Here is a 25,300-nt window from a genome sequence, read left to right on the forward strand (position 1 = left end):
CAAAAGATTCACGAAATATTTATCAAATGTTTTCTCACCGAGTCTTGGATCGAAAATATTTATCATTTATTCTCATCACTTTTCTACTCACCCTTTAACTTGGCTCGGACTTTGTTGGCGGTTCTCTTGATGTCGGCCATGAGATCCTCCAATTCCATTTTGACTTCTAAACACGACAAACAACGAATATGTTACTCCGGAGGAAATGTATCCATGGAACATGATGTGAAGAATGAAAGGACGCGTGTTTTTTAACCGCGTAACCGGTGGTACGGCTACAAGAGAGTCTCCCGATATTTCTCCTTTTCTTTCACCCCCTTCGTTTCTGTCCGTCTCGTTGGACAATGGATCGCGTGGCCCTATTCCATAAGAAGATATCGCGCTCCCGTTCCTGCCTGTCCCAACAACTGCATCCTCACTTTCCTTCCACCCTACGGTACCGCGCTCGCACCATTCATCCGATGGAAATGGCACGAAGAAAAAAAGCATCGCCTCTTCGTAACGCGGTCAAACAAATATTCCGAGGAGCGAGTCATTTTTTCCGAAGTTTACTTTCCAGTGGATTTAGCTCCTGCGTTTCCTCCAAGGATGCAGCTTTTCCAAATTGCTTCGAAATATCATTTGTATCGCGAGATAATTAAATTCGAGCGACTCGAGTGCCAATTCGATGGTTTCATAGCTCGTGTGAATGGGACTAGTTCGATTTGGCCGCAGGCTCAACTCTCATCGATATTCACCAACTTTGAGTAACGGTGTCGCGGTACGCGTGGAGAGCATCAGCAGCAGGTAGGACCGCGAGTGCGGTCCGCACCTCCGCGTTCAACTTTTCTCGCATTTCGCAATTATACTTGCAGGCGAAAAAGACAAATGGTACGGTAATCCGCGTAATGAGGCTCGCTCATTGTAAACCCGGAGCAAGTTTTTTCATTTCTCTTCTTCTTCGGAGGCTGTTAAATGCATGCTGCTCGTTGAATAAACAAATCAGACAAAATGTCGTCGCCTACGAAGTTTCTCGCGTTGAGTTGGACAAACTTTTTACACCGTAAGAACATGACGAGGGGGCAAGAACGATTCAGAGAGAAAAGATGAAAATCTCGACGATTCACCGACCATTTGGAATGGCGAATCAACATTTTTAATACGGCTTAAATTACGGTCTCGTGCGGCCATACGCTGCTCGGCTCATCAGGACTCTATTGATCTATTTTCATCTCAAAACGAATTGAAACGCTCCCTCTAGATTTATTTTTACATGCGCAGCAACCACGTCTTGTTGCTTTTTTTATTTGCACTTGCTCGTTGGGTGCCTCGTTTCCCATGCCTCTTGCATGAAGTTTGAAACGTTGGAGTCGGACGAAATGAACGAAAAAAGCATTTGTAATTCACCAATTTTTTATTACACGAAGTATCGGTGCAGGTTGAAAAACTATGAATTGCGAATTCGACAGGGAACGAAATTAGAGAATTACTGGAATAATTGGAGAGCTTTTTGAGATCATTTCGCTGGACTCCGACGTTGCAAAATTCAGCGTCATACAGGAGGTTCCCTGGAGGAAAAACAATGAGGCAAGTTTTTCCTCCTCGTATTTAACTTTTCTCCATTCAATCAACAAAACTTGATGTGCTTGTAGCGTTTCGCACTGACTGCTGCTTTCTACCGAGGAACATCAAAAGCATCCGCGTTGCCCTTGATTTTCTCATAAGAAAAGATTTCCCTGGAACGATAGTTTTACTGCGAGGAAAAGGTCGAGATAATGTAATGAGAAAAAGAGGGGAGGGAAGAGAAGACGAAGGGAAAAATGAGCTTGAATGGTTGACTCGATACTATCGTAACGATTGGCGGGAGCCATCCGACGAAACGATGTTTTCTAGCCCGCAAGGCTGCACGCTTGTGTACACGTTCACACACGGGGGTACACACGCGGCTCTCTTTTCTACGATAACAGAGTGAGCCCTTCGAGTCGACGCAGAACTACTGTAACGAGAGTTAAAAGGGAGGGAATAAGCGTCAAAGTAAAGAAAAGTATAAAAATTGTAGGGCAGAGGGATCGGTTGCGATCGATACCGAAGCGTCCGGAGTCCTCGGAGACCTCGAAGAGCTTCGAAGATAAGAAAATCGAACACGATCCTGTTCGACGCTTCCCCGGAGCGACGAAAACAACGTTTATTACCAGGACGAACATCTATTCTGGCAACTTTTTCATCACACGCTTTTCATACTTTCCAATTATTTTGAAATCACGAAAACGCAACGCCGTGCAAAAGCTGTTGGAATAAAAAAAAACTTTTCAATCTTCCCGATAATATAACGCTAACCCTTGGAACTATAGCCGTGCGCTCGGGGCTCATCCCTTCGTGTATACGAGAGATAAAGTAATGAGTTTATTGTGAAAACCTATGTAGTTTATGCCCGGCGAGTGGGAGAGAGATAAACCAATTAAACATCCACTATCGGGGCTTCGAAATGGTGCTTTATTTTAGCATTGATGCTCCTATGGGATTCCAGCAACTTTATTCGCAAATTCAATCCTCCCCGTTACAAATACCGCGACTCGCACAACCGTGCTTGTTCTCATATCCGTATCGCGCGTTCGTATCGTCGTTCCAGTTTTATTTAAACTATATCGAAGCTGGATAAACCGTTGCACGCGTTGTCCAATCTTGATCAACGCGCATATGAAACTTCCGTACAGAATTCGCGTTCAATTCCATTTTTCCCGCGTTTTATTTTTCCGCTGTACCGAGACGGGCTCTCGTGGACTCAGCGAGTCGACGCACCGTTTACAGGATTATTCGGTTTTCATCGATTCACAATGACGCTCGAACGACGTTAACCCCTCAACTTTTCAACCGACCGGTGTGTTCGCACCGCATCGCCACAAGATTACCATCAAATTAAGGGGGCGTCATTGGAAATGTAGGTCCAAAAAGAAGAGAGGCTGCTGGATCGAGCAATTTCGACTCGAGTGTCGAATGAGTATGTTTTGTTGGAAAGCTGATTACTGAGAAATTCCGGGACTTCGTTATCGCGCCTCCGGCGATTGTGACACGAGCTGCTCTCGTGAATCTTTCTTCGACACCTGAGCTAAGCGGAAATCGGCTCGATGTACGCTCAAAACGTGTCCAACAGTGTGCCCATGGGCCAACGAGTTCTCTCGGTGTGGAGCTTCGCTCGTATTCCCTATGGGAGGAAACTCGAGTCGATTGACCGAAGGGTCAATCGACTCTGTGCGAACTTCCTTCTTTATTTGAAAGAAAGCTCGCACGAGCACAGCGAACAGAGGGACTTGTGATCAGAGTGGCGAAAGGGACGAAAAAATTTCCCAGTATGCGGATGATCCAGAAAATAAAAACGTTCCAAAATGATACTTTCTATAGATAAATGATGATAGAAGACTCAACTTTTGTTGACCGATCCTCAAAGACGTTTCCCGATATTCCATCTTCGTAGCTCGCAAAGCTACTTATAGAGCCAACGCAAAGTTTCGATCGATGGAAAAATAATAATATCGCATCGTTACCGGAAAAGTGTCTCCAAAGTCGTTGAAATATCATAATTCGTCGGACTCGTTTGAAGTCCTCCGAGAATGGATAACGATGCGTTTGATTGATCAAAGGAAAAGAGCTTGTTTGAGCTCACCGAGAGTGTACCGGGGATGCACCGAGGGATGTGCACCGGCGAGCTCTTCGGATGCATCTCTTTTTCGCGTCACGTTTCCGCCGCTCGCGCGGTATCGACGACGATCCTCTCGTTATCGCGAGGGCGAGGCAGGCTGAGGAATAAGGAAGAGCGCGAGGGTGGCAGCGGGGAGAGTGAAAACGTAGCGAGTGGAAAGCCGGGTGACGGAGTCGTGGGTGACGAGTCGCTCGTCACCTGCCTCGAATCTGCTTATCTTTCAACGAAACCATCCTCCCTCCCACGGCCCTCGAGGGAGCATCCAGATATCGACTATTTTGTGGAACAATAGGGCGCAACTGAGACCGGCATGTGTCACGAATGAATCAACTTCGTGTCCTTTTGTTGTGCAGTTTCGTATTCGCGCGTGCAGTTCACGCGTCCTCCATCAATCGCTATCATCTCGACATCTTCGCAGGGTTATGCTCGGTAGAACCGGCTTCCCGAAAGCCTTTTGTGTCATAAAATTAGCGAGCGACGCGTGCGCGATCTTTTTCTTCTTCTTTAATGAGGCCAGTGACCGAAAAATGGGCGATATTGAGTCAGGTTTTTTGCTCGTACGAGCACACCTCAATGAGGATGTACGCAGCGGCAATGGGTGACGAACGGATGCGCAATGTTCACCAATTCTTAATTTCTGTGCGACGAATTTTTCCTATACGAATACGGGAAAGACGCGCGGGCAAAGCGGGTCTCAAAACAGAGAGGCAAAGAGAAAGAGGGAGAGAAGGAGATCTTGAGTTATACGAACTTAATGTTCGGAAATATCGGGAATCAGGATACGAGAGAAGTGGAGAGAAGTACGAGAGAGCGACACTCGGTATACGAAGACATTGTTTCGCGGTGCAATGCGACCTAGATTCCGCGCTCGTTAGAAAAAGGAGGCGGCGATAACTCAGAAACGGAATTTCGTTGCCTCATTCCCATCAAGAACACAGTTTTTATGAACTCTGCAGCGAATCTGCCAAATGTCACAGCTCTCGTATTATACTCGTGAGATATGTTATTAGTAATTTGGAGGAGAATCGTCCGGATGAATTTTTCCACCATCAGGATTCGCTAAGTATCTCTCGTTAGAAAAGAGCAATCGAATGAGAACGAATATTGTCCCTGGTGAAAAGATAGTCGATATTGCGGCAACGGCATTTATTGCTGCGATTAACCGGTCTGTTGAGTTCGATTTTCAAGGAAAAGCGGGGATAAACTGGGAATAGCGAAGAAAAATCTTCTTGCGCGTGATACGAAATGACGATGGAAAACGATTTTGAAAAGCATTAGCACTCGATAACGTTGAAACGGTGTCGATGTTAGTTGAGTTAGGAGAGTGTAGGGAGCAGGGTAGTCCATAAATACATGCATGCTTGCCGCTCCCGCGTACATCGGTCGTTTCTCGGAGCCCATTCCCCATGGCGTTTTTATCTGCATTCTCATCGATCCTCCATTTTTCAATCGTACACAAGGATGATAAGGAGCAGTTTGTATTGCAACGATAGTACAGCCGACGATGCAAACGACCTCGATGATTCTGCCACGGGTATGTGAAGAAACGAACAGCCTCATCAAGAAAGACAAAGCGGGAGAAAGAGAGAGAATAAAAATCAATAATGAAGCGTGAGAGGCTTGGAAGCTTCGGAGGGAAAACAGCCGAAGAAGAAGGTAACGGATAAAAAAAAAACCAAAAGTTATACGCGCATTTCTATTGCAACGAGCTTGGCAGCTACAGACGCGGCGCTCGAATGTAACGCGACTTAGCCCCGAATATTCCTCATAAATCCCTTGGAAAGATTTAAAGAATACTCTTTAGAGTACTCCCGATGATAAAAGATTGAGAAAAAACTCGGTCGAGAGATCCTCGAAGAATCGACGGAGTAGAGAGCGGTCGAATCGACATGTTTATACGCCCGTATGGGCTAAAATGAGCAGTACCCAATGGCTCGTAGAAGCATCAAGTTATAGAAGCATCAAGTTATAAAAAGCCGGGTCCCGCGTGCGGCACCGCATCACACCCGTACATCAACAGCTTTCAACCATTTCGTGTCAATTTGACGCAATTCAAATTTCAGCACGTTCGAAGAGAGGGGTGACAGAAATAAAGTTCTCTCGTTGGCACCACGCGTGAGATTCGATTCCATTGTACCTCAACTACCGAGTCAATTGCTCGAGGAAAGTTATGGCTCTGCACCGTTCCACCGGATGACTTTGAGATGTACAGGAAAAGCGCCAAAGCGGAGCGAACGACCAGAGTTTCCTAAATGCCTGTATACAAATTCGATTTGGAATTCGAATAACGTCCTATTCGAATTCCTCACTCAACCAACTACCCTGGATCGAGTGAGCTTTTTTCCTCCGAAAATCTTGCTCTCCGCATCTCAGCATATCGAGCGTCCTACATTTATGTTCCGACGAAAGACACTGAATGAAGCTATAATCCGTGACATAATTTCGAGTTGGGTGCTGATCGAATCACCTCGATCCCGAGAACATTCATCCAGACCGTTCGCCGGCTGTTTTATCTTGGCCGCAATGAGTTATTTTCTATGCTGTAAACTGCAGCGTCAAGAAAAAATGACAAAATCCTTTCGCGTTTGTGTGAACTTGAGCAAATTCCGCACAGCTCATTTCGTCTCGAATTGGCTCGGAATTCACCTTCTTCCAAGGTTCGAGGCGTTCCGTCCTAACGGCAGCCGGGTTCGAAAAAAAATAATGGGAACGGAATGTATGAGGTTGCTAAAAGGGAGAGAGCCCTGCGAGAATTGAGGCGCCGTCTTTGCTCGAGGCCTATGTTCCTTTCCTGCCCGCTTTCACAACGAACCATCCCTCGTCCAACTTATTGTGCATGATCGTCAACGAGATTTTTTTTCAACCGATTTTGCCTGTTTATGCAATGAACCAAATCCTTGAGATTTTTCTCCTCCGAGGATGAGGGAATTGTCATTCAAAACGATAAGAGCAAATTTTCTTCGCGGTATTATTTTGAGATGGGAATGTTTCTCAACGACAGTAGCTGTGACGGAGTCGCGAAGTATGAGTTACATCGCGGAGCGGGTGAAACTGCTCGATGGGATCGCTCGCGTCTCCCATCCCCGGCGGTCCTCCGACTTACTTTTTCTTACTCACGTAGTTTTTCTTAGCGACGCGAATTTCAATCTAGAAAGATCTACGATCGAAGCTCGCCAACTCTTTTCTCGTTGCTTTTCAACGGCGGAAACAGAAGAGAAATGGAGAATGAACATTGTTCGTTGCTTCGTTCGCCTCTTCGCTCTTCCCTGCGCTCCTTTCATCCCGTATAGAAAAGCAATAGGAATATGAGTCGCACGATCGTATACGTCTGACGGCCGCATAATGCAAGAATGTCGAATCTTTGCGACGCGGTCTTTTCACATTTTTCATATCACGCGTTTCGTGAAGAAAATATGTCGGCCCCTTCTTCAACCAAATCCTCGCACCAAAAATAGCGAAAAGATGTTCGTCGAACATTTCAAAGCCATCAATTCCAATGAATAATATTTCTGCGCACGACGAGTAAGAATGGATGCGAAAATAACGAGGGAGAAAAAAAGTTTAATTGAAAAAAAAAAACGGAGACTCGCCAAGTACGTCGCTGAAGGCGGCGCGAACTTACTACGCCTAGATTTCATGCTCATAGGGAGGAGGCGCGATGTGTATTGACACGATTCGACATCGAATGTCTATTGGCACGAAGCAACGGCATCGCGCACATTGATAAAGACAGGATCAAGATAGAAATTGACATGGAACGTGAAAGGAAGAGAATGTTACCGCAGAGGGAAGCAGGTCGATGAATTAGAGAGACGAAGCTGTGCTAGCGCGGCACTGTTGGTGACGTTGGACGGATCAATAACGGTGAGAATTGTAGGGGGTCGGCTAGGAAGTGAGCGGAGAACGAATGAGCCATTCGATCCGGTCGGATAGTCCGTTGCCTGCTAAACCGGCGAACCCAGCCAGCCCCCCGAGCTCCATTCGATTTTCAATCTTTGAGACTTGGGCGCGCGCGACTCTTCGATCGAGATGAAAGCTTACCACAGAGCCCAAGACAAAAGTCACTCCGCCTCGAACCGATCTCACCACTCCCAACGTTCTTTATTAATAATTTGCTCTCTTCCACCGTTGTTGCTAAAAATTTCCAAATCATTCAACCGGAACCGAATTCTCGGCATTCTTTTCAGACTCGAACCAAACGCGAGCTTGAATCGATCGAACAACCATGAGCCAAGAGATTCGTCGTCCTGCTCGAGCCTCCAATCCCTTTATATGCCGATGTGCGCGTTAAAACTTTGACGAGTAGCCAATCCTTTGGTGCGGGCCATACGCGATCGTTGAATGTATAAGCACATAAGGAGAAATAAACAGTACCTTAATCCCCGGGTATGCATCTCGATGAAATCGATATCGTAATTTCGGCCAGGCTGGATAAAAGCAAAGCGGAAGCTCGTTTAGATCATACGACTGCTCGGGTTCGTAGAGTCTTCCGCATCGGAGAATAGGAATTATAGGAATTATAGGAAGTTTGTTCGAGGGTGCTCGGTACACGTTGTACCTGGGCGATCTCCGCGCACCGGAATGTTACGCATATACACATCGCCTCCGTATGCGTATATGCATATGGGTTATCGGCCGCACGTATAGTTTCGAGGAGCCGGCCAATTTGCTCGGCATGTTGGCATATCGACCTCCGAGACATTCCAAACACGTTAACGATGATAGTTATACCGCTTCTCTTTTTACACATCATGTCCGTTGGTATGCGGCTCGTACACGTTGCGACCGAGAACCACAAAAACAAGGTTTCATCGACTATTTTGCCCTCCGGTTCGTCCAGCAGTCAATTGTTACGAGACGCTTTGAAATTCCGTAACCACATTCCTAGGAAGTTTTAATAAATTGTCAAGACTTCTGATCGCGTGCGTGTTCGAAGAACCGAGTCGAAATTTTCAGCCTATTTTAAAGGCATTTGATTTCCAGCCAGAGGGCTACGGACGGAGCGCTCTCGCTCCAGCGGAGCACCGCCTATACGCCTATAAGCCTCTCAATCTTTCTGCTCTCTTTCTCTTTATTAACAAAGGAGCGCAAATTATTCCTCAACAATCGAGAATATTTTCGAAGTACGCTTTTGCGAGGCCTCGCCCGATTGCGTTACGATAAAGAAATACTGAGTACTAGTTGCTCACCAACCGGACGAGAGTATCCGTTCTCAAAGATCGAGTTCTAGATTATAAATTTAAAAATTCAACAGTCATCATAAAAAAGCTGTCTATGAGCACGCATGTATCAATCCACGCGTACGTGCTTGCCTGTATGCGTGTAAACGTGGCATATCCAATGAGAAAAGGTAAATTTGTCGCCGTATTGGGCTTTTGAGCAGGAGTTCATTTTTTATGTTCTACTGTAGTGCCTTAACCTCCTACCAGAGGCGCATCAAAACAGGCTCAAACTTCCGACTCGGGGAGTTGAAATTGCATAGACAATTCGATGTTTAATTATACTGGAGAATGGAAGAAGCAGCAAGTAACATTGCGAATAAATTTCTCGAATATTGCGGAGGCGGATGAACGCTTATTAACGCATTCTCGCTCCAACACGCGTTACATTTGTCACTCACGTAGAGCTAATGGGATTCTCTTGATTTCCGATTGCGCGACCTCGATAATATCCTACGGGAATATTGTGCAAGGAGAGCGGCGCGTACCTAGCGATGCGACAGCGCGGATGTGTCGGAGAGTTTGCGAGAGTTGCGGTAGAGCGGCGGGGCGGGAGAGCGGGGAGCAGTGATCAATGAAAGCGTGCACGTGCGAGAGAGAAAGATACGTAGCGAGGCGAGAGTTAAGTCTGAACGTTGATTAGAAGCGCGGCCGGACGAGCTGTCGAATCAGCAACAGTTGGTCGATCCTCCCGTTTTACTCTCGTAACGAGAAGCTGCGTTGGTGTAACGTATTATTCGGGTACGGCCAGCCTGATGATGCACGCGTCGAGAGCAACGACGCAGGTACAGAATGAGACTACGTTTGAGGGGAAACTGTACCAGGAGGTCGCAATAAGAGGGCGTAAAATTAAAATGCGATCCACGTCGATGGTCCTTCGATCCGGGGAAACTCCGATAGCGACGTCCCATCGGTGAAGGAAGAAATGTTAGAGCTGAGAAATCAGAAGAATCGAGAATCGATGCCCAGGGATGAGCGGCGAGAAGGAGTCGCGTGCGGAACGAATGAGATAATCATCCGGGGTGCCCTTTGACGGGGACGCTGAGCGAATTCAGTCGTGAGAAGACGCGCGGGACAAGGGCGACCACGATTCCCGAATGTGTCGGAAAACCCCGTCGAATCGAGGTTATGAATATTCACCGCTTGCCCTGATTACGAATCGCAGCGGGGACTCTCGCGTACAAACATTAACCACCGCTGCACCAACGTCCCAGCGGGTGTACCGTCACCCGGTCTCGCATCCCCGCACAATCGCGCGCTGTCGCTCGGAAAATCGAGTCAACCGCCCTTGCGGTTCCGCCCGGTTACTCCTCTCTCTCTCTTCGGTACGTGCGAGGAAGCTGGCTGAGCTTGAAATTTTCAATGCAAACAGGAGCAAACTACGAGTAATGGGCAATTTGCGAGTCGAGCAATGTTATTCAGCGAAAATGAGGTACGAGCGGCGTGGAGGGAGCCGCCATATCAGCTCTCGATGTTTCACCGAACAGGCTTCGTGACTCAAATCTTTTTTATTAGATTTTTCTAGCAAAACTCATTACTCGGTATCTCGCCGGAGGCTCTTGAGAATTACCAATCCAGGGAAAGACATCGGATCTCATCCGGTCCGACGTGACGATTGGTATTGACGCGACTAGCGAAAAGCAGGACCGTGCGAGGCTATAGAAAGCGGCAGGATCGATAAGAAAAGTGGTCGTTGATAGAAGTGAGGCAATTCCCGAAAACGTCTGGCAAGCCGAAGATATGGCCGAGGGGAGCAATGATATAGGTATAGATGGAGAGATAGAGGCACTCTGCCAGAAAGCAGCCGAGCACTTGGAAACCAGAACGCCTTTATCGAGTTGAGCCACTCACGTAGAAATCGCGGAACATCGGTGAGGATTTTTGCAATTATACGCCACCGAGCCGTATCGATCGCAAGGACTTACGGAGCACCAAAATTCAAAATAATTTATCCTCACGAAAGGGAGTAAAAGGCGACTAACGCTTTGAAAGGAGGGTTTGTGTTCCGCATGCAGGAATGAGCAACCGGCGCTGAGACGCAAAAACAAGGGGAGATGGAGCGGGAGAACTGTGCAGGACAAAAGCTTCTCCATCGCTTTCCGGATTGTTCACGCGGCTCAAATGCCCGATTCATGAATCATGCAAATCCATGAAATAGTCCCTCTGGTGAAAAAACAATGGTAGCTCAGCTCCAATTTGTCTCGAAAGGAGAAAAAAAATCGCGGCTCTTTCATCGCTCGTTGTTATATACTATGTACCGGGACGAGGGAAACAGATTTGACATTTGGTGCGTACAAACACACAATTGCCGGCAATAAGCGAGGAAAAAACAGCCTGCAGAATGAGCGGGAGTTAATGATATATGAATGAATTGAAAGCAACTTTATTTATTGCGAATGTGTTAAAAATGTCGCATGCTCGAGGCCCATGCCAGGTTCGAACGGTAATGGCTCGCGTGACAAGTTCCTCTAAAAAACGTCTCGAGAGTACGCGTTCGGGCCGTTGCTCCATTCAACAGTTTGTACGAATAACTTATCGAACCGAACGCGAAGAATCGCGAGAAATCCTCAATCGACGATGACCCGCATCTTCTGCTTTTAAAGATTTTGAGCGAAATGACGAGCCCCTCGGGCTCGTAATCCGTTTAATCGTGATCGAGAACGACTCGATTTCCATGTCAAAACGTTTCGGTAGTCCGTCACTCCAATTCCGAGTGGACCGCTCCGCGCTAAGAGACACGACGAAAGGGGGATGATCATCTCAGCATCTCCGACAGGAGAACGTTTTCTCAACTCGACGGATTAATCGTGAAATTCTGTCATCCCGTCACGCACCCACACACAATCGCAACGATACGCGTGCGTAAACCCAACGGATCGTTGTTGATTTTCAATTCACTATTACTCAACGTAGCAATCTGACGTGAGGATGCATCTGACACGTTATGGAACCCGGGGGTGGGTTCTCCCGTACACGCCACGTAGAATCGCGGTTGAGTCAAGGTGAAAGACAAGTACAATATAGCGACAGCTCGAAACCACCGACATCCGAGCGTACCCAGTGTCTACAGACTCTGCTTTATTCTCGTATTTCAAGTGTGCGTGAATAGGCGTAAACGTAACCGCGTGTCAAAACGGTCCCGCGCAAACTTGGTGGCGCTCCGTGGTCAACGGGACACAAATAATTCGCGCCTCAGTAGAAAATCCCTCCCTTCTCGCCTGCCAGCTTTTTATTATGCACAACCGAGCGGAATTTCAACGCGATAATTATCCAAATGCTCGCGGTACTGGGCGAACTCTTTTTCATCTCGCTCCGTCCGAGCTCCATGCTTCCCCATTCTCCCAAAAGTGTGATGCAGTTAAAAGGTCAATTGAATCCTAGAAACTATTTTAAATATCCGCTGCTTGACACAATCATTATTTTAATCAAAGAGATGAAATGTTGGTCAAAAGTCATGGCTCATCAATCTCTCCTCTGCTCCACACAATTTTCGTAATTTTCTCGTTCCTACGCAGAGAGTTAAACGGTTATATTTAGCGTGAAATTCACTGTAAAATTTACCGTAATGTATTTTACTGCAGGAACGAATTAACGAAAAGTATAGAGCCCTGTAACACACTAAAATTTTGAAGATTTTGCGGAAGTTTTATAGTTTTGTAACAGTAAATATTGCAGATAGGACGTCAAAATTGACTAAATACTCCCGTAAAAGTTCCTACTTGGAACAATAAATATTTAATTTATAGGAAAATTCAATTTTTTTTCGTATAAAATATCCTGACTTCCGGTTCTTCGCCGCAGTATCGTTACTCACGGTAATTTTTCAAATTTCATTCTCTCCGTGTGCGTCGACAATTCGTTGCCTTTAATTTCCCTTCGAATCAACAATTTTCATATCTGTCTGCAGTGCAGAAAAAAAAAACTCGTAGAAATGATGTGCCTTTTTTGTTCCTTTGAATAAAATGCCATTGACTCGAGCGACGCCAGCCCTGCTTTCAAGGTAAATAATTAACGCGGGCAAAGACCGTTAGACAAGGGTTGTACCTCTTATCGGAGGTTCCACGGAACGGTGAATGGTTGGAAGGAATGAAGATAAATAGGTAAAACCCCGGGCGCTGACCATGCGACAGAGGAGAAAGCATTTTTGCCGAAAAGTTTAGCGAGCAGCGAGAGCATGCAACGTTTAACATGCAACTATCTCTGACGCTCGAGAGGGTACTCAAGGAAGGAATAATTAACGTAGCTGGAAGGAGCGGCAGCAGAGTTTTGCGGAATCTAGCGAGTCGAGCGAGTCGTGTTATGCACCGCAAGTATGGAACGAAGGAGAAGGGAATGTGGGAGGCATCGGTGGAAAAATGAGAAGAAAAAGCGGAAGCCTCGAGGGAGGAAAGCAAATATATAGATCGGAAGATCGGACGGGGAATGAAAATATATAACTGTGAGCCACGACGGCGGGAGCAGCACGTAAGGTTCAAGCAGTTTCTCATCCGCTCGATGTCGAGCGGATGAGAATGTGCCATTGGAATATTCACACCCGCGCACGCCCGCGCACACACCCCATCGTCATCCGGAGCAAGGACGATTATCGAAGGCCTCTCCTGCTGCCCTGAGCCCTTCATATCCATCCCGTGTTTATGTACATTAGGGCAGAACGGGGGGTGCCGGGGGAGGGTAGCCAAGATTCGGGAAAGTACGCGTTCATCTATTCGGGCGTGACGAGAACTCTCGCGTTTGCCATTGAATTTCGTAACAACTACGGAGAATATCGAACGCCGCCCGCATTTCTCTCGGCCTCTCGTCGCTCCACTTGTCCCGCTTCCCCTCCGGCCCCGACTTACTCACTTTCGTCCTCGCACACGTTTTCGAGTAAACTTGAATTTGCGCCGGATCAAAGCCTCAATTGTGCTCGCGATTACCACCCAGCCCGAATTTCGTCACCCGCTATATACCCGCGCGCCTCGTGCAACGCCGGCAGAAAACGTCGCTCTGCAGAATTCCGTTAACATCGGAATTGCACATTTTTATGATTTTCGAAAATCTAGAACCATCTTAAGAATAAAAAAGTCCAACTCACTTTCATCGGTCTGCGGCGCTGATAGGATGGCGCTGTGCTTCTTCTTAACTTCTTCGACATTCGTCTGGATCGTGTCGATCATTTCACGTATCTCCTCCACCTTGATGGAAAACAACAAGAATATTGCATTAAAAATAAACCGCCAGTGCTGGGATCCCTGAGTTTTCGTTGCGAATAATCGTCTCGAAATCTTACAATTCGCGGGTCTCGGTCGCTTCAACTTGTCAGAGGTCCCGCGTGTTTCTTTACTCTCCGATGGGAACAAAGTTCGAGCGTCTGACGCGACTCATCGGAAAGATCGCAATTCAAAAGTAAGCGAGCCGAGTTGCGACAATGGAAATTACGCTCACGCAATCTCGATAGGATCGTGTCTCGTTGGCGTTTGCTTTTTAATTACGTTTCAAAGCGAACCGACGGGATTGTCAGAGTTCTGGACTCGTGAGGTTCGATGAGCCCCGCTTCTCTTGCTATAGGTAAGATGCGCCGAATTGTTGACCGATCGTCCGATAATCTTCGTTCCAAAAAGTCATTCGAATTGAAGGAAAGTCGTATCGAGAAAAATAAGTCAAGAGTGGGAGGAAAGACAGAAATAGGGGCAGCGCACAGCGATGAAACATGATGAGAGAAAGCGAGATCGCGGAACGTAATCTTCTGGACAGTGTAACGCTCTCTCGTTCGCTAATCGGAAGGCCAAAAGAGCTGAGTTAAGCCGAATACTACACGAGAGCGTAATTGGAAAAGGAGGGGAAAAAATACGGAAGTGTAACGCTCGAATTGTTACCGCGGAGCGATGCGAGCCAGAGAATAATCCGAAAAGCTCGAGCTTGAGCAACAATGAAACTGTTTCGAGACACGTAGCGCCCGGGACTACTAAAAGAGAGGAAAATAAAAAATGCGGCGGTTCGAGGAAAGGGGAATTCCGTTACCTCCTGCGACTCGCAGTTGGCCCAACTCTGCTTTTGCCCCCACACCCTGAGCCGGACTCTGCCCAATCTTTCTCTCTTTTTCATCTCGGAGGAGCAATGCAATTTCTGCGTTTCTCGTAAACGGTAACTAAAGATTGTAGCTTGACCCGGAGGACTCGGGCAAGCGTGAAGAGAAAAGCCCCGGGCGTAATGAAAAAATGCGAATGCCCTTAGGACTGTTGAGCCCCGAGGACAATCATCATCGCCGTCATTATGGCACGGCTCAGAGTTAGGCCGAGCAGCCTGGCGTATAAAACGAGAAACGACGTCCGCGACGTGTAAATCCACAAATACGAATGCGACATAGCTGATTTGGCGGGGAGGAACGGCGAGGTTGCCGGAGAGGAGAGCAGGCTCTCGCTCGGAAGTAGAAAGAAGCAGAAACGACGCTCTCGACAAAAGCAGCCCTCGAAAGCTCGAGTAACCAGCGCCGTCTGGTCGATTACCACCCTCGCTTTCCCGAGAATAGATAGAGGAGCATGTACAAACGGCCGAGTACGCGAGGAAAGGAGCATAAAAAAGTCGAATGCTCGCGCAGTCCCAACGTCCCGTCGTACGTCCGCTCTCCGGCACGAACGAGCCGAACGAACGAGAGCTGTCTCTCGACTTGATTTCTTTTCTATCTCCGACCTAAGAAAACTCGGAGCGAAAGAGCCGCGCTCGGCAAAACCCGGATGACGATTAAAACCCACCAAAATTACGGGAAACAATACAATATTTTTTATTTACACGGGAATAACTTATTGTTTTATTTTCCTGGCGATTTGAAATATTTTCGCGGCTTCAGCGACTCGTACTTCCGCGTCGGAGCAGCGACCATTTTTATCTCTGGACCCTGCTTCTCTGTACCGATGCAGCTTCCAAAAGTTCAAATTCATGCAAAGCTCGAAAAATCTCTCACATTCCTCGACACGCTCGTTACAGTTTCTCAGCGAGTGATTGTTATACCGAAAAAACCTACAATTCGTTGAGTGTTTGTAATATAATAACGGATGACGTATTTTGTCTTGAAAATATTGGAAATATTCGTCAGGAGATAACGAATAAAGCGCGAAGGATAATAATGGATATGAAAATGCACGGTTACGCGGAAGGCCAGGGGCACGTTCGCATCCATACATAGGATGATACAAGATGCACTCACTTTCGATTATCAACGCCAGAATCGGCGCGTAGTTCGGTACGACTCGTACCCTCGTTAGTCATAGCTTTATTTAAGTCGCGGTGGATTACAGTACCGCGAGTACAAACGAGAGTTACAAAGCAAATTAAAATCATAAAAGATCGAGGCAAATTCGAATGGCGCGAGGGAAAAGCGGAAACATTTATTCGCTTTTTTCAGTCGACCAAGTTTTGGGAAAATCACAGAAACCGCGAAGAGGGTTCGTCATTCCGATCGTGACATCGGACAAACGGGCATCCGGAATTTTCATCATCACCCGTGCGTTGGTGTAATGACGCTGAAGTTTGCAACGTTGGAGTCCAACGAAATGATGTAAAAAAGCTCTCCAATAATTCCAGTAATTCTCCAATTTTGTTTCATACCGGATTTGCAATTCGTAGTTGTTCAACTTACACCAATGATTTCGTGAAATAAAAAATTGGTGAATTACAAATGTTTTTTTCGTTAATTCCGTTGGACTCCAGCGTTGCAAACTTCAACGTCGTGAGAATCTACAAAGTGGGTTCTCAATGAATCATGACAATGGAAAATGAATCAACATTCATTCGTCATCGATAAGTGAATGCTCCACAAGTATAGCAGTTACGAATCCATTCGATCGTATCGCCGCGCGGTACTTTCGAACGGAGCGGCGCCAGCAGCCGGCGAAAAATCTCGTAGCATTTTTCCAGGGTGGGAAAACTCGCTACGGTATTCGCTACATTGAACCAAGTACAACGCGAGCTCTAAAAATATCGGTTATGGGAGTGCGAGACTATGAAAAGTTCCCAACGATCTCACGTTTAGGCGAGATGCGCAATTTTTTAAGCTGCTTCCAGAAAAAATCGTGCACAAGAAAAAACTGTCGAGCCCGAATCAGATCGCGATGGCGATTTTTTTTTCCGTTCAGCTTCTAAAAAGCTTGAATATTCATTTTCCTCGTATAGATGAGGTCGTAAAGATATTTCTCACGTCAGAGGAGCAGAATGAAGAAAAAAAGAACGCGCAAGGGTACCGGTGCGGGATAGCGAATGTCGAGGGAAGGAATCATCGGGAAAGGATCGCAACGATTTCTCGTTTCCTTCACTTTTTTCCATACTCGTTCTAGTCTAATACATTTATTTTGTTACTCGTTCACAGAGAGGACTTTGTGAGCGAGTGTTTTCAATACCTCCCGAGTAGCAAGACATTCTTGAACGAGCGCAGATCGCTTTTCCTCTCCAAAATGAAATACGTGCTCTCATATGCGAAGCGCGGTAATTCCGCCGGTCTGACTAAATAGTATCTACATAACTGCAAGAGCGACTGCTCCGGTGGCGACAGCGGGGGCTCGATTGAACCTCGACAAGCGGCATTGATACGGGGGTGCTGGCCTGAGACTGGCTGAAACGCGATATAACTCGAGATCGCGTAACGAGTTGGCATCGGGCCGAGTGCTGATATGGTAAAAGTGGTAAAAGCAGAAAGCTCGATATGCAGCGACCTCGGATGAGTGCGAATGAGCGGTGGCGCGGTAGACCGAGCCACGCTCCCATCTCCTGCTTTTAACGAGGGAATATGGAACGTTACGCGGAAACGGATAACGAAGTGAGAGAAAAAAAGGCTCGTTTTAAATTCAAACCGATATACATCCGGACCTCGAGGCTCCGGGCGCTCGAGGACAGGCCTGCCGGGAAGTCTCCTCCTATTTGGGTACTCGCCGATCTAATCATCTGCCGGAATGGATTAGTTACGGAAATCTTATACTATTTCATTGGATCTTCGATATTCACGAGGGAATTCCACGGGGCGCCTGCCGAAAGATGGTAGAAGTGCCGACGAGTTCGGCGCATCCGTTGCTTATTTTTATGAGAAACATGAGAAAAAAGTGGTGGGTAACCGGTGATCGCCTTTTCAGAGTTCGTTTCGTCCCCCTTCCACGTGCTTCGTCGACGCAGCGGAATTCCCGGCGTTCCGGATACAAAGCAACGTTTTAACTGGCGAATGAGCGCGTGGACGGTTTCCGTCGGTTTTTGTAGAGTCCCGATTGCTAGTTGAACGATAAGAGTGGTCGCTGTCTCGGAAGCTCGAGAGCCGGGCGAAGGGTTCTCCTATGGAAAGCCAAAGGAACTAGCGGATAGAAGAAACTCCGAACGAGTGCGCTCGAGAATGCGCGAGCAAAATGGAGTGCAAGAAAAAAGCTGAATGAAAGGGCGTCGGCTTAATGAGGGGCGCGGAGAGAGCGTAAGTGTACGGGCGTCGAAGCCTCTATCGAGTATGTGTCGAGAGAGTCCGCGAGAGCGCCTAAATCGTGTGCTCCGACGGGAAAAGACGTCGCACAGGATAGGCGGAAATAGCGACTCGGTGCTGGGCGTTGTTTTGTCGCGTATCGGGAATTTCATCGGGAAGAAAGGTACGGGGGCGCGCGCGCGCGCGCGGCCGCCCACGATTATGCCGCGGCTACGGAGAACCATAGCCGAGCGGAAAATGTCGAAAATGCAGGAGCTCCTATGTACACCAGCGCGACGCCCTCGCGGTGTGGGTTGAAAAGGCCGGAAGGGCTTGCAGAAGTCGACAGCAGAATTTACGCGCTAGCCTCTAATTAGCGACGATAGTAATTACTGACAAACCGAGGACAAGAGAAAGAGAGAGAGAAATAAACCCGGGAGAGCGCGCACATACACCAGCCAGGCCATTCGGATTATATAACTGACGTTTACGGTGCGTGCATTCTCCCTTTATAAATTTACCAGCCAGCCGTATATTCGAACACGGGAAAATTATTGACCTCCGGGAAAACCTCGTTCCAGAATTGCACACGGTGTTGTAATACTCGCCAACGAAATATTCCTGTCCCTACAGCTTATTTAACGATTAAACTCGTTCGCCTGTGCTCGCGAGCCGGCATCGCGGTGATCCGATATGCCGCCCGCTCATAACTATTGATCGCGGAACCGCTCATCGGCCGGATCACACAAACAACAAGAAAATTTAGGCTCAAACTGGAAATACGAAAGTCCTTCTTCTTCTGAACGGATGCGACAAGTTTTTAGGGAGAATCGATAAAAGTACCCACCTCTGCGAAGAATTCCGTCATGAAATCATCCTGACCGCCCACGGGAACGGACACCTCGTCCGCCACGTCGTCATCGTCCGACTGGGCCTGAAAAAAAGCAACGAGACACCATTTGTTACAATTAAATCCATTCTCGATCGACGCTGCGTGAAAACGGTAACCGATTATTTAGTAACGAGTTCATCATCATCGATCACGGTGCATCATATTCGATGTAAAGCTCGCGTATCGAGTTAAATGTGCCAGAGTGAGCAAGATCGATCAATGAAAATAAAGCGTCGAAACGATGTGTTCTGTCATAACTAAGGGGAACCAATATTGACTTTTTTCCCCGAGAATGTCGAGCCGATTGGAATCTCGTTGGAATCAAGTATCGAGTATACAAGTATATGCGTGTATTGGTGAAGCGCGCCGCCCCTGGCGTTAGGTCCCTCTCACTAGGGCACTCGCGCGATGTAGGGTAGTCCCTCGCACTGCGTGCTCGAAGGGTGCGAGAAAGATAAACCCCCGGTAGTGAAACGAAATATCGATCGACCGGAGAGGGGAAAAAAGTAAAACGTTGGCGTAAAGCTTTTACTCTCCACGAGCATCGTCTCGTCGATCTAATTTTCCTTATTTTTTCTCGTTCGTCCGGTCTCGATTCTCGCGCCTCGCGCGCGCTCAGCAAATCTTTGACTCGCAGGCACGCGTGATCCCGAGCGTCATTTTAATCGTTGGAAAAATTAAAAGAAGACGCTCGAGCTCGCGAGCAAGCGGTGTCCTTCGATTCTCGGGTCTTTCCATCGCGTTCAATTTTATACGGTGATATTATTGGTTAAAATGAATGTTTGAAATGTTTGCTACGGAAGCTAGGAGAAAATAGGCAAAAAGCCGGATGAACCGTGATGAGCGTTGTCGTTGAGCTTTCGCGGAGATCATTCGACGCATCCGAGCACCGTGTTTTATCGAATATATCGCATAAGTGAGTAAATTCGTTTATCGAAATATTCCGAATGGTGCGCCGGCCGCCGGGAGAGTTTCCGATACGTTCGGAGCGCTTTTTAACCATTTCCGTTAAATTAACGAGCATTCGAGCTCTCACCTTGCTAATAGAGATTCTCGGAGGCGCGTGTCGGGGCGGTCGGTACCTCCCCCCACGGTGAGAGTGAAAGAGCGCTCGCAGCAATTTAAAACGAGTACGTGTGCCAAATTTAATGAAGAAAATACTCTATCGCATCGCGCGTTAACAATTTTATTAGTTCATTCCCATTTTTCCGACGAATCATCAATTTTATTCGATAATTCGGTCCCATTCAAAGATCGCATGATTCCAGGGTCCCTCCCTTGCCCGCGAGCGCAACGGTTTGAATCCAGTTTTTAAGGTGTTGCGCCGCGCATCCGGTAGCCGCGCTTCCTCTTTCACATTCGCTCATCGTCGTGGATGCGGTTTCGTTCTGCGAGCCATTTACCTCGGGGCACAATTAACACCGAGAGGCGTTACGTAACTCACCATCGCGAATACGAGCACATCGCGCGGACACAGCAGCACCTACGAGACGTACGAGTCCACATCGGCGAACACAACGTCCCGCGAGACTTCGCCGAGTCTCTTGGTATACGGTTTTTGCAGCGAATCGTGCCCCCGCGTTCGAATTCAATCTTCACTGAACGCAACAGCCTTTTGGAAAAGCTTTTCATTTTTCTCATTTCTTTTTATTGTGAACCCGCTCGGCCGATATAATTTTTCATCGGTAGATCAATGTTCGGAAAACGCTCCTTGCCGAACGTCTTTCAATTTGCTATTCCGAGTAACGTCCCCGGCTATTTCGTGCACAGTTACGTGGGCTGCTGCGCTCACTGTAATAGTTTCGGGGATACAGGAAACTCCTGCGGGGATCCAATGATTTCTGTAGGGAAAAATAGACACAAATGCCGGTCGTGGGACCGAAACGTTTGTCTCGGAAAAATTTGTTCAGGAGAAATTAATTTAAAAATTTGTTCCTATTAAAAATTGGAAGAAAAAATTTATTCGTGAATTGCAACTTTCGAGCTTAGTCTCGGAAATACGAAGCGATACCGCGGAGACGGATTATGGAAAAACCCTGCATATAACCAAACCAGGGGGGGGGGATTCCCGGTTAATCCTTCTCCGCGGTATCGCTTCGTCCCGGGAATATTCATTTGGAGAACCGCAATTTGCAAATTCTTCGTTTCCTTAGGTTCTCGAATCAATATATTATAAAAAAATGAAGAGGAGACTAAAAAAAATCGGGGTGTACTTCCGAAAAGCTCGTACCCCGGATCGATCTGAAATTTGGTATACTTATGTATTTAGTGAGTAGATCATAATATCGAAACTAATGGAGTTTAGCGAAATATAGAGATTCTGGAACGTTTTCGTGTTTTTCTCCTTAAATACTGCTTCTACACGAATTATGCACTCAACAATAAATGTCTATTTTTTAATGACCTACAACTTTTATCTAAAACATTTTTCTCTAAAATCTATATTTATCACGATAAACGTAAAGTACGTTAGAAAAATCGGTTTTTTTCGAAATTTGACCTTGAAAATGAAAAATGCGGCCATTTTGCATATCATATTCGTAATCAGCGCGTCGAAATACATAAGTATACCAAATTTCAGATTGATTGGGGGTATGGGCTTTTCGGAAGTTTATCCAAAAATCGCACATTCCGGCTTCTGCTGGGAAAACCACACTCGGAAGCTCAGCATCATTATCATCGTCGTCATCCGATTTCTTCGAAATTATTGGGCAACGTGTTAAATGATACAGGCAATGATACTCTGGACAATGCGCGGAGAAACATACTTCAAAATGATAGAGAAATCCGGGTTGGAGACCGTTAAGAAAATATTTACAGTTTTCAAGTAAGGAAACAATATTTTTTTGCGAACCATTTGGGTCAGGAGAAATATCAACAACAAATTGGTATTGCTTTCGCACGAAATAGAGAGGAATGAAAAAGACGTTAAAGAAATAGAGAAAAGAAGAAAAATTTTATTGACAACTGGTAGGGTGCTGGGGCGCCAGAGCGGTCGTTTCGCCAGCCGGTCTCGATTCGTCTCACACGCATCCTCACCCCACCAAATTCACGCGGTGGCGTTAGTTTAAAGAAGAACGCTAACGTCATTGGAAATCTTTTGAACTCGGTGAATAAAAAAGAAGCGAATGAAAATTTGAGAAAAATCTTTCGTATCAGACTCGTCGAACGAATGATTTTTAAATCGACGAAATTGTTTGAACACATGGCCCCCCAAGATGCGCCTCGAAGGAATAAACATTATGCGCGAATAAGGAATAAAATTATAGTAATTCCGTAGCAGAGGACGGACTCGAAGCCTGGTGTGCGTCATCGCGTCGAGGCTCGGAGGATAAAAAACGTGACAGAGGCCAGGCGGGGGGAGGGGCGTAACTTAGTGAGCCAGGCGTTCAATCAGCGTTGTCGAAATAGGAAGTGACTTTTTCCCGGTGGCGGCAGCGCCGGCGGTGAGAACAATAAAAAGTTGGAGTTTCTCCTGTGCGAGAACGAGAAGAAAAGGAAAACGTTAAGAGAACGTAAATAGCCCTGAACGAGTTGGTAAACTTTGTCAAGCTGGGCATAAATGCATATTTTGACATAACGTATGGAAATGATTACGGCGTAGCCGAGCCTCGTACTCGCGTCTCGTCCTTTTATTTCCCAAGAATAAAATTTCTCATTCCCCATACGAAATAGCGAGAAGTAAAAAAAATACTTTTCGTTTTATCGTCGTTGCTCGATTCGTTTAGCCGAAAATCGTAAAAGGAGGATGTTGGACGACGAAAACACTGAACGTGAACGACGCTGAAGTTTGCGACGTTCCAGTCCAACGAAATGGTCTAAAAAAACTCTCGAATAATTCCAGTAAACCTTCAATTTTGTTTCCTGCCGAATTTGCTATTCTAATATTTCAACCCACATCAATGATTCGCGAAACAAAAAAAAATGATTATTTATAAATCTTTTTTTCGTTCATTTCGTTGGACTCCGACGTTGCAAACTTGAGCGTCATAAACATCATGAAAAATTGATCGGAATATCAATCGAATCCGATAATAGGAAAAGCTCGATTAAATATCCGCCTAATCCCGTTTTCAATTCCGTTCGCTCCATTCGCCGTTGTCAAGATTTTTTACATCCATTCGAATATCGAATAATCATTAAAAATAAAATTTCATTTGAAAAACTATTATTTACTGGATCGTGTTGATTTTTCGAGACACCGGTCCCGACATCTCGTCAACGTAAGAGTCAAGAGCCGACGAATCTATCCTCATTAGTCACTTTTTAATGACGATTGCACGAGGCAATAATGAGAACATTCGGATTGAGCCGACATGGCGCGTAGACTCGACGTCGACCATGAGCCCCTCAGCGATACATTATTTTCAAACGTTCAAACTGTCTGCATTACTTGAAAATAATAAATTTATCAATAAAAATAAACGCCGTATAGAGTTAACCTCCTGCTCAGTCACAAGGACGTTCCGTCTTTCGCTTGAATTATACTTGAATATAAATGGTCGATGAGAGTGGTAATGGATGTCAGATTTCTCTACAGACTGTCAAAAATGCAGGAGGGAACGAATCGTGAGTTGAAATTTTTCTTGACAATACGAATATTAAACACCTGTCATTGTAGAAAACACGCATGTATAGATATATATATAATAATAGAAGCCGGTTTCCGGCGTTTGACTCCAAGTATTCGTCCAACGGGTGCCCCCTCCCCTCGCCGCCCCACCCTCCAGCCCCCTCCCGCCCTACTACTCGACCTCGGGAAAAGATAAAAAATTCCGTCAGGCACGAAACGTCAAAAAGATCTGTCAAACGAATGAGAAAAACTCGCGTGAACCGGAAATCGGGGTGGGGCATTTGTACCGTTTACTACGCGATTTACTTTTTTCGCATGATTTTTCATTTCCTCCGACTGTCGCGGGGCATAACAAAAAAATTAATATCGAAAGAAAAATCGAGGGAATGAAGAAGACGGACTGTTCGAAAGATCTTGAAAAACAATTTCTCGCGTCAAGTTACAATGGACAAAAGAAATACATTAAAAAAACGCCCTCGTGCAATCGCCCGTGTTTGTATGTGTTTTATATTTGAAACGATCCTCGCGATAGTACTGTTTTTGAGGTTATATGTGCGTTTTTCTAGTCCCTCGGAAAGAGCGAGGCAAAAAAATTCATTCCAAGGCTCCACACTTGACGTTTCTCATGAAAACTTCTTGCACGTACGGTTTGCAACACCATATAGATATATACATAAATGCACAGATACACGGAAATGTCCACACAAATATACGTCCACTGACGATTTAATGCACATAGATTGTGTGTATGTGTGTGTTGTGTAGCGCGCGCGCGTACTTGTATAGCTCGAGTATATAGATATGTGATGAGAAGTGAGAGGCCGAACTCGGTGTGAACTCACCGCAACGAGGGCTGCTAATCTATCCTTGGTCATGATTTTAAACGACGATTATCGAGTAAACGAACGCACGAATTTGTAGCACCTAATTGGTAATCCCATTCACGATTTTTTATCCATATAGAACACACGATGCGTAGGGTGAGTCGCACGGCCACTAAAAAACTAAAGCGAAACTGTGGAGGCGCAACTAAGCCCGCGCGAGACCGAAGACCGATCGTAAAATCGATACAACTCTCCCCGACCACACTCCGAGCGCTTCTGCAGTGCCGTTTACCCCCACTGCGCACGCGCCGATGACGTCAGCGTCCGAGCCAGTCTTGTGACCGAAGGCCCGTGGCGCCCCGTGAAAAGCCGCCATTTGCCCACTTACGATGATGCTCTCTTTTCATTTCATGATTATTCTTCCGAGATTCGCTGAATATATTACGCCCTCTGTGATTCATTATTTTATCCGATCCGAGAGGGAATTTAAATGTTGGGGGAATTTAATAGAAACAAAAATTTTAAACAGAATTGTTAAACGTAAAAATTTTAACAAATATTCTACGTACAGTGTGACATTGATATTCGCAATGGGTTTTTAAAATTCGTATAAAACACCAAATGAGAATTGTGTTTTGCATTCCAATTCAAAATGTCACACACCCCTATCAAAATATTAACAAGAACGAAAACTAGTCGCCTTTTCT

The 25,300-nt window shown here is 46.2% G+C and overlaps 1 protein-coding gene across 6 annotated transcripts in view; it reads right to left on the reverse strand.

Annotated features, from left to right (window-relative positions):
- Positions 1-24,871, reverse strand: part of Syx1A (Syntaxin 1A) — a 46,274-nt gene extending 21,403 nt beyond the window's left edge. For 3 of the 6 annotated variants that reach the window (XR_006260417.1, XR_006260416.1, XM_043414909.1), the window contains exons 1-4: positions 24,612-24,870; positions 19,152-19,238; positions 13,970-14,069; positions 92-166 (exon numbers count right to left, since the gene is read on the reverse strand). Coding sequence is in view for 2 of the 6 variants with exons in the window: in XM_043414909.1 (XP_043270844.1) it covers positions 92-166; positions 13,970-14,069; positions 19,152-19,238; positions 24,612-24,644 (295 nt within the window). In the remaining 4 variants the exon portion in view is untranslated. Of the gene's footprint in view, positions 1-91; positions 167-13,969; positions 14,070-19,151; positions 19,239-24,611 lie in introns of all 6 variants that reach the window. The other 3 variants (XR_006260414.1, XM_043414908.1, XR_006260415.1) reach the window with 2 other exon arrangements.
- Positions 24,872-25,300: the final 429 nt, after the last annotated feature.

Source organism: Venturia canescens, chromosome 3 (genome assembly GCF_019457755.1).
Source record: "Venturia canescens isolate UGA chromosome 3, ASM1945775v1, whole genome shotgun sequence".
In the NCBI taxonomy this organism is placed as follows: Eukaryota; Metazoa; Arthropoda; class Insecta; order Hymenoptera; family Ichneumonidae; genus Venturia; species Venturia canescens.